Source organism: Ovis aries, chromosome 18, assembly GCF_016772045.2.
Source record: "Ovis aries strain OAR_USU_Benz2616 breed Rambouillet chromosome 18, ARS-UI_Ramb_v3.0, whole genome shotgun sequence".
Taxonomy (NCBI): Eukaryota; Metazoa; Chordata; class Mammalia; order Artiodactyla; family Bovidae; genus Ovis; species Ovis aries.
In genome coordinates this window covers 32,547,763-32,557,331 of record NC_056071.1, presented here as the reverse complement: position 1 = coordinate 32,557,331, position 9,569 = coordinate 32,547,763, and the positions used below count along the sequence as shown (strand labels likewise).

The 9,569-nt window shown below is 45.2% G+C and overlaps 1 protein-coding gene across 1 annotated transcript; it reads left to right on the top strand.

Moving 5' to 3' along the window:
* Positions 1-6,460: 6,460 nt before the first annotated feature.
* On the top strand, positions 6,461-8,561 carry LOC101122059 (mast cell protease 1A-like). The gene is made up of 5 exons (XM_042235274.1): positions 6,461-6,546; positions 6,751-6,898; positions 7,359-7,503; positions 7,713-7,970; positions 8,290-8,561. The coding sequence occupies exons 1-5, from the start codon at positions 6,486-6,488 to the stop codon at positions 8,449-8,451; spliced, it is 774 nt and encodes a 257-aa protein (XP_042091208.1). The 5' UTR covers positions 6,461-6,485; the 3' UTR covers positions 8,452-8,561.
* The last annotated feature ends 1,008 nt before the right edge of the window (positions 8,562-9,569 follow it).

The window sequence follows — 9,569 nt, the reverse complement described above, 5'->3', positions numbered from 1 at the left end:
AGGGGAGGCGGAGCGAGGAAAACTTATGTATTTAGAAAATATAAGATTAGATTAGGAAGAAATAGTACAGTAGGAAATTTAGGTGGAGAAAAAGAGGCTGAATAACTAGGTTTACGGGGAAAACCAATAAAACCTCGAGACAAGAGGTTTGCACCATCTACATTAGGCCACCGGCGCCCACTTGAATATCGAGCCCCGCCTTAGGCTCCCTTTCGCGTGGATCTTAGCAGCCAGGGCAAGTAAGTGGACGTGGTGAGCCTCCCCGCTCCAGATGGGAATTCAGCCAAAAAAGAGGAGAAAAGAATGGCATGGGGAAGCCCACCATTGATGCAAGACTCCAAAAACTTTATTTTTTAAAATCAGCTTATATACCCCCGTTGTACATAAAGAAATAATGCAAAATGCAGAGTTATGCAGGAGCAGCAGTCCTGACCCTCACTGAGGCCAGGCTTTCTTTTTGCATACCCTCCCGTATTCAAAAGTTCTCAGGTGGTTTACATTATCTTCTGGCCAGGAGGCCTGTTAACATTTTTATGGCTCTCTTCCTGGATAATTGTCTATCAACCAGAAAACTCCTTTTCCCTAGAAGTGTTTTTTCTTTACTCTGCATCACCCTCAAAGTACTAAATAAAGTTACATTCCTGTAGAACAAAAGTGCAGTGGGTTATAACAAAGAAAGTACTTAACTCAAAGATCTAATGTTACTAATACCAGGTCTACTACCTGTTTTTCTATATGCCAACTATCTCTACAAATAAAAGATATGAAAATTTGGCAGCAAGTATTGGCTCAACCAATGAAACCTTTAATCAGTCCTATTCTAATGATTTTGACTCCTCCGAAGCCCCTACATTCCTAGGATGTTTTAAGCTTCCTGTGCCTCCCGCAGTCGGGAGGCCGCAAACAATCACATGCGCAGCTGTACGAGTCCTGCAGGCAGGCTAGAAAGCCATCAGAGGGGTTTTGGGATTGAAACACCCTTTCAAATGCAGAAGACTAAAGCTCTGAGTGGACTTTTTCCAGAGAGTGTCAGAAGAGTGGAAAAGCAGAGTACAAAGGCCGGCAGACCTTGGTTTTTTGGGCACATGCTCAGGAAACACCAGGGGGAAAACCTGAGATCTGACTCACTTTGCCCTTCAGATCTCTGCGGCATGACCTTGTCACGGGTGGGATTCCTTACGCTGGCTCCCGGCAGAGTCGGACATGACGGAGCGACTTCACTTGCACTTTCACTCTTTGTATTCAAGAAGTAAGACTATCTTGCTGTGTCTAAAGACTTTTCTTGTGTTTTTCAGAAGCAGGTTAACATTTTGCATGAATAGGTTTTTCACAATTCTGCTTAAGTTTTTCCTCAGCCTCATACCTATATTTGGTACTACTGTAACAGATTTTCCTGTAAATTATATCTGAAAACAGGTTATTATTCTATATGTGAAAGGTACAGATTTCCTTTTAAATTGGAAACAATCTCAAGCTCATAGGCATGTTGCAATCACGATGCAAAGTTTTCCTCTCCAGAACCATTTGCTAGTATCAGTTACTGAAATGGCACTCTATTGCTTCTCAAATACTATAGAATGTAATTCGTACAAATAAGGACATACATAGCCACCATCCAACTTTCAGGCCCAGGAAGTTAACACTGATGCCACAATCATCACCTAATATTCAATGAAAAAACTAGCTCAGTAGCCTTAATAAGTTGACTTATCTGATCAGCATCTGTACAGATATATATAACTCATCTGTCACCCATCATCCCCAAGAGCATCCCCTGATTCCCACGCCCCAGGATCTGGTGACGCACATTAGGGAGCCCCCCCAACAATGCCCAGCTCACCCTATTTGTCCTGCTCTGACAAATCCCACCTGATTGCCCCCACCCCCAAGAAGGCCCCTAAACACCCTTGCTCAGAAACCACGCAAACCTTGTGTGAACACCCTCCTTATCCCACGCGGGCATTGAATCTCCACTTCACATGTATTGTTACCTGATCCGGGATGCCCAATGCAGGGTGTAGGGTGAGAAGTGTGTCCACACAGGAGAGAGGCCAGGCGTGGACACACGCTCACCCCACGTGGGCTTGGCTTGGACACCACGCCCTGGTTAACTGTGGCTCCCCTGCCAGAATCCGTATTGACAGTGGGCTTTGTTTCTTAATCCAAGGTTTCATTGCTTTAGAAGAGACTTGAGATCAAGGTGTTTAGGCCCCATGATGTTTTCAGTTCCATGGCTCTCTCCACCTTTTCCTATATTGGGACATGACCAGGACAATTTGGTTAGCAAATTGTACTGGGACATCAGAATGCCATTCTCTGGGTAGTGGTGGGGGAATTCTGCTTAGCCTCCCTGGCACCCATTCTCACTTCACGGGGAATTCCCATTCCACAGGCTCTTCTTCCTTGACTGCAACACTCCTGTTTAATCTGCTGGGAGCCCTTGATTGCCTCAAACAGAGGGACACTGTAGAATAGATGCCATAGAACATCAAAAGTGAGGTAATTAGAAGAGCCCAGCTTGTGCCTGGCCTGCTTCTTAGCAGATGCCTATTCGGGAGAAAGCCAACAACATGTCATGTGTGAGGGAGACTGACAATCCCAGAAACAGAGGTGACTTGAGGTGCCTGATGGAGAGAAACCAACATGCCCAGTGAATAGCCAGCACCATCCACTGGGCATGAGTGAGCGAGACATCAGTAATTCAGCATCAAGGCTTCAAACCTCCCTGATACCAAGAGGAGCAGAGGAGTGCTATCCACACTGTATCCTGACCAAAATGTAGATTCATAGGTAAAACAATGTTGCTGTTTAAAAAAAAAAAACACACAGAAATCTTAAAAATTAGGGCAGAAATAAATGCAAAAGAAACAAAAGAGACCATAGCAAAAATCAACAAAGCCAAAAGCTGGTTCTTTGAAAGGATAAATAAAATTGACAAACAATTAGCCAGACTCATCAAGAAGCAGAGAGAAAAATCAAATCAATAAAATTAGAAATGAAAATGGAGAGATCACAACAGACAACACAGAAATACAAAGGATCATAAGAGACTACTATCAGCAGTTGTATGCCAATAAAATGGACAACATGGAAGAATTGGAAAAATTCTTAGAAAAGTACAATTTCACAAAACTGAACCAGGAAGAAATAGAAAATCTTAACAGACCCATCACAAGCATGGAAATTGAAACTGTAATCAGAAATCTTCCAGCAAACAAAAGCCCAGGTCCAGATGGCTTCACAGCTGAATTCTACCAAAAATTTAGAGAAGAGCTAACACCTATACTACTCAAACTCTTCCAGAAAATTGCAGAGGAAGGTAAACTTCCAAACTCATTCTATGAACCCACCATCACCCTAATACCAAAACCTGACAAAGATGTCACAAAAAAGAAAACTACAGGCCAATATCACTGATGAACATAGATGCAAAAATCCTTAACAAAATTCTAGCAATCAGAATCCAACAACACACTAAAAAGATCATACATCATGACCAAGTGGGCTTTATCCCAGGGATGCAAGGATTCTTCAATATCCGCAAATCAAACAATGTAATTCACCACATTAACAAATTGAAAAATAAAAGCCATATGATTATCTCAATAGATGCAGAGAAAGCCTTTGACAAAATTCAACATCCATTTATGATAAAAACTCTCCAGAAAGCAGGAATAGAAGGAACATACCTCAACATAATAAAAGCTATCTATGACAAACCCACAGCAAACATTATCCTCAATGGTGAAAAATTAAAAGCATTTCCCCTAAAGTCAGGAACAAGACAAGGGTGCCCACTTTCACCGCTACTATTCAACATAGTTCTGGAAGTTTTGGCCACAGCAATCAGGGCAGAAAAAGAAATAAAAGGAATCCAAATTGGAAAAGAAGAAGTAAAACTTTCACTGTTTGCAGATGACATGATCCTCTACATGGAAAACCCTAAAGACTCCACCAGAAAATTACTAGAGCTAATCAATGAATATAGTAAAGTTGCAGGATATAAAATCAACACACAGAAATCCCTTGCATTCCTATACACTAATAATGAGAAAGTAGAAAAGAAATTAAGGAAACAATTCCATTCACCATTGCAACGAAAAGAATAAAATACTTAGGAATATATCTACCTAAAGAAACTAAAGACCTATATATAGAAAACTATAAAACACTGATGAAAGAAATCAAAGAGGACACTAATAGATGGAGAAACATACCATGTTCATGGATCGGAAGAATCAATATAGTGAAAATGAGTATACTACTCAAAGCAATTTACAAATTCAATGCAATCCCTATCAAGCTACCAGCAATATTTTTCACAGAACTAGAACAAATAATTTCAAGATTTGTATGGAAATACAAAAAACCTCGAATTGCCAAAGCAATCTTGAGAAAGAAGAATGGAACTGGAGGAATCAACTTGCCTGACTTCAGGCTCTACTACAAAGCCACAGTCATCAAGACAGTATGGTACTGGCACAAAGACAGACATATAGATCAATGGAACAAAATAGAAAGCCCAGAGATAAATCCACACACATGTGGACACCTTATCTTTGACAAAGGAGGCAAGAATACACAATGGAGTAAAGACAATCTCTTTAACAAGTGGTGCTGAGAAAACTGGTTAACCACTTGTAAAAGAATGAAACTAGATCACTTTCTAACACCGCACACAAAAATAAAATCAAAATGGATTAAAGATCTAAATGTAAGACCAGAAACTATAAAACTCCTAGAGGAGAACATAGGCAAAACACTCTCAGACATAAATCACAGCAGGATCCTCTATGATCCACCTCCCAGAATTCTGGAAATAAAAGCAAAAATAAACAAATGGGATCTAATTAGAATTAAAAGCTTCTGCACAACAAAGGAAAATATAAGCAAGGTGAAAAGACAGCCTTCGGAATGGGAGAAAATAATAGCAAATGAAGCAACTGACAAACAACTAATCTCAAAAATATACAAGCAACTTCTGCAGCTCAATTCCAGAAAAATAAACGACCCAATCAAAAAATGGGCCAAAGAACTAAATAGACATTTCTCCAAAGAAGACATACGGATGGCTAACAAACACATGAAAAGATGCTCAACATCACTCATTATTAGAGAAATGCAAATCAAAACCACAATGAGGTACCACTTCACACCAGTCAGAATGGCTGTGATCCAAAAATCTGCAACCAATAAATGCTGGAGAGAGTGTGGAGAAAAGGGAACCCTCCTACACTGTTGGTGGGAATGCAAACTAGTACAGCCACTATGGAGAACAGTGTGGAGATTCCTTAAAAAATTGCAAATAGAACTACCTTATGACCCAGCAATCCCACTTCTGGGCATACACACCGAGGAAACCAGAATTGAAAGAGACACATGTACCCCAATGTTCATCGCAGCGCTGTTTATAATAGCCAGGACATGGAAACAACCTAGATGTCCATCAGTAGATGAATGGATAAGAAAGCTGTGGTACATATACACAATGGAGTATTACTCAGCCATAAAAAAGAATTCATTTGAATCCGTTCTGATGAGATGGATGAAACTGGAGCCAATTATACAGAGTGAAGTAAGCCAGAAAGAAAAACACCAATACAGTATACTAACACATATATATGGAATTTAGGAAGATGGCAAAGACGACCCTGTATGCAAGACAGCAAAAAGACACAGATGTGTATAGCAGACTTTTGGACTCAGAGCGAGAGGGAGAGGGTGGGATGATTTGGGAGAATGGCATTCTAACATGTATACTATCATGTAAGAATCGAATCGCCAGTCTATGTCTGACGCAGGATACAGCATGCTTGGGGCTGGTGCATGGGGATGACCCAGAGAGATGTTATGGGAGAGAGGTGGGAGGGGGGTTCATGTTAGGAACGCATGTAAGAATTAAAGATTTTAAAATTTAAAAAATAAAAATAAATAAATAAATAAACAGCACTCACTTCTTTAATAACTGGAATAATCTCTCTTCAGCATCACTCTCACACACCATCCTATATATATCACACCATGGTTCTCACCAGCCTATTTGACCCTGAGGGTTTTGTCTCCTCCACCAGAAGTGAGAGATCTTATCTCCAAATTTCTCATACAAAGAGGCCTCAATACACAATCACCCTTGTGATCAAAAAGAACCACAGAAATGAAGACATTCTATGTCATGAATCATTCATCATGGAACCCAGAATGATGGGGCTCAAAGATCTGGTGTTTGTTGATACAATGTCTCACTACTTCTACTTGTAGTGATTTCTTGTTTTCTGCTGAGTGATGGCACTAAGCCAGGAGCTTATGGGTGCTTCTGCAGTGATCACTAAGTACACTCTCCACTCAGACCCCAGGACCTGATCAGACAGAAGTATGAGGCTTCAGAGAAATCTCCAGTGTTAAAAGCCACAACAAGGGAGAAGACACTTGTTAGAAGACCAGACGGAAGTAGGAGCTGCTCAGATCTGGGCAGCTTTCCTGCAGAGATGGTCCTGTTCCTGGTCCTGCTCCTGCTGGCCCTTCTTCTGTCCCCCACTGTGGAGGCAGGTGAGTAACGGTCCCACCCTCAGAGGCCCAGTCTCTCCCGACATACACAGACCTGCTCAGATGCTACACTCATACACAGCCTCGTTCTGGCCCATCTTCAGGAACTTTTCTAACTCAGGTCAAAGACAAGCAAATATGGACCCATCTCCCCTCTCTACCCTTGGCTGCATGAGCACAGTGGGTAGGCTGGTGTCTTTCTTTCAGCGAAGATTATCGGGGGCCATGAGGCCAAGCCTCACTCCAGTCCCTACATGGCATATCTTCAAATACAGACTGAAGATAAAATTTTCATCTGTGGGGGTTTCCTCGTGCATGAGGACTTCGTCCTAACGGCGGCTCACTGCCAAGGAAGGTGAGGAGCAGTGCCCAGGTCCCCATCCCTCTGTTGACTCCTCCCAGGGAACAATCTTCTCAGGGGCTGCAGACCTAGGCCACCAGGTAAGATAAGAAGTTCTTTGGAGGACAGGTGAGCTTTGGCCAGAGAGAGACAGGTCAATGCCACTGATGCATGGAGAGAGGGTCTGATCTAACATAATACGGAAGGAAGCCAGTGTTGCACCCTGGAGCCCAGAGTGCACGTGTGAAAAATTCACATTTTCCTAGACACAGTCAAACTTGTGCAGGATTGAACACCTTCCGTGGACTCCAGGAACTACTACCCTGCCCAGGCTGCATGGAAGCAGACAGCACAGAGATGCTCAGCTCCAAGGCCCATCCCCTAGAATTCTCCCCTCCCTAAGTCCTGCCCTGTCCCAAGCATTCCTTCAGGATCCTGGCCTGTGTCTCCTGTGACTCATTTTCCTTCTCTGCAGTCTGTGCAGCTCAATCAACGTCACCCTAGGAGCACATAACATCATGGACCGAGAAAAGACCCAGCAGGTCATCCCAGTGAGAAGAGCCATCCCGCACCCACGCTATAATGATAAGACTTTGGCCAATGACATCATGTTACTACAGGTGGGACACGTGGCTGCACCGACTCCAGGACACTTCCTTCCTGGGGTTCTGCATCCCCCATGACCTCATTCCAGACCCTGCAGGTCTGGAGACTGTGGACAGTCGTGGGGTTGCCATCTAACCCAGGGCTGTGAAGAAGGCAACCTCATGACTGTCCTGCAGTCTCTGTGGGCCATCAGTAGGTAAGAATGCCTTTCCTCTACTTTCAGCTGATGAGGAAGGCGTATGTGACCACGGCTGTGAGCCCCATCAGTGTGCCCACGGACTGGGATACTGTGAATCCAGGGATGCTATGCAGCATGGCTGGCTGGGGTCATCTTGGAGTGAATATGCCCCGCCCAGATAAACTACAGGAGGTAGAGCTTGAGGTCCAAAGGGCCGAGGAATGCAGTTATCGTTACACATATTACAGCACCACCACCCAGATATGTGCAGGGGACCCAAGAGAGAGCAAGAGTTTCTTTAAGGTGAGCTCCCCAGTGTCATCCATGCAAAGCCTTGGTCTCTGGATCTGGAACAGTGGGAGCGAGCTCTGTCCTGTGTCCCCAGCCTGTCCTCCGATCTGGTGTCTGTCTGAGGTCCCTGGGGGATGGATATTGCCTCAAAGTCACATATGGGCAGAGGTTTCCTGTGGGAGGAGGCGGATTGTCAGGGCCAGATTGAAACCTCAGGACCAACGAGACCCTTTTATCAGCCAGGGCCCCTAACAGGGACCACCCACCCCCGGGTGGCAGGGAGACTAGACCTGAAGAAGGTGAGCCCAGCCCTTACTCTCTCTGCCCACAGGGTGACTCCGGGGGCCCGCTCGTATGTAATGGTGTGGCCCAGGGCGTTGTGTCCTTTGGAAAAAAGGATGGTACGACTCCACATGTCTACACCAGAATCTCCAGCTTTCTGTCCTGGATCCAGACAACAGTGACAGAGGACAAATGGCAGGGATCAGACTGAGGTGCCCCTGGTAGAGTCCCCTCCATTTTCCCTGGGATTGGAAGCCTTGGTCAAAGTGGGTGGAGGAGGGCTGTCTGGAACTTAATAAACTTTCATCTCTTGAGCAGAAATCACTGATTCCTCCTTTATTCGCATATTCGTTAGGTACCTACTATGTCAGGGAAACATCTGTTCACTGCTGCACTGACAGCCAGCTCCCTCCAGTCACACGTCCCCAGTGCCAGCTCCCCCTCCAGGCTGCCCATGAGCTCCATCCGAGAAGGGAGACCCCTCTCAGGATTACACAACCCCCTTCTTGACAACCCTTGTGTCTTATCCATAGGCCTTCTTCCTCGTCCACACCTACTCCCCTCCCCACCATCCCAGTGCCCTGGGGGAAAATAAGGGAACCCAGATTTGGAAGGAGGGCCACATGAGGCTGAGGGTTGAGGCAGGGGGGCACTTGTCCACCCTAACAGAATTAGGGGAGGTTTACAAAGGTGTAGCTCACCCCATGCAGTGTTCCCTCCCTGCATCAGAGCAGGCAGAGCTCAGAAGCCTGAGAAAGTTTCAGGAGGCCTTCAGTATTCCTAGGCCCAGCTTGAGTGCCTGTCACAGCCCTGTCTTGGAGTCCTGGGCCCAGGGCCCTGTGCAGCCTCTGGTGTCCTGAGGGCACATCCTCCTTCAGCGCCAAGGGACCAAGAGAGAGTTCTAAATTCTAAATCCTCCAAAAATGTGAGGCTGGAACCCTGTCAAGATAGGCAATGGGACTGCTGTTTTGGCCACGTGGGTGAGTCCAGGTCTCACTGCTCCTTGAGCAAGTGCAGTCTCTGCCTCACCCTTGGCCCCGAGCAGAGCCCCGCGCCATGGTCCTCACGCACGTGTCCTCTGCCTGCAGATTCTAGGTCTCCTCCAGCCCCTGAGCTTCCCAAGTACAGGAGCCATGTCACTGTATCCCTGACCCTCACCTACTGCATAATTCTTCATGCTTTCCCCAGAATCAAAGAAGACCCAAGAGGGGAGAAATGCAGCCCCTCGTGACTGAGTCACTGAGGGCCTCTGGGGACACAGCTCCTCCCCTGGCTGCAACACAGCCTCCACCTCCTTGTTGTTCTTCTTGCTCTGTGACTCTGCAGTGG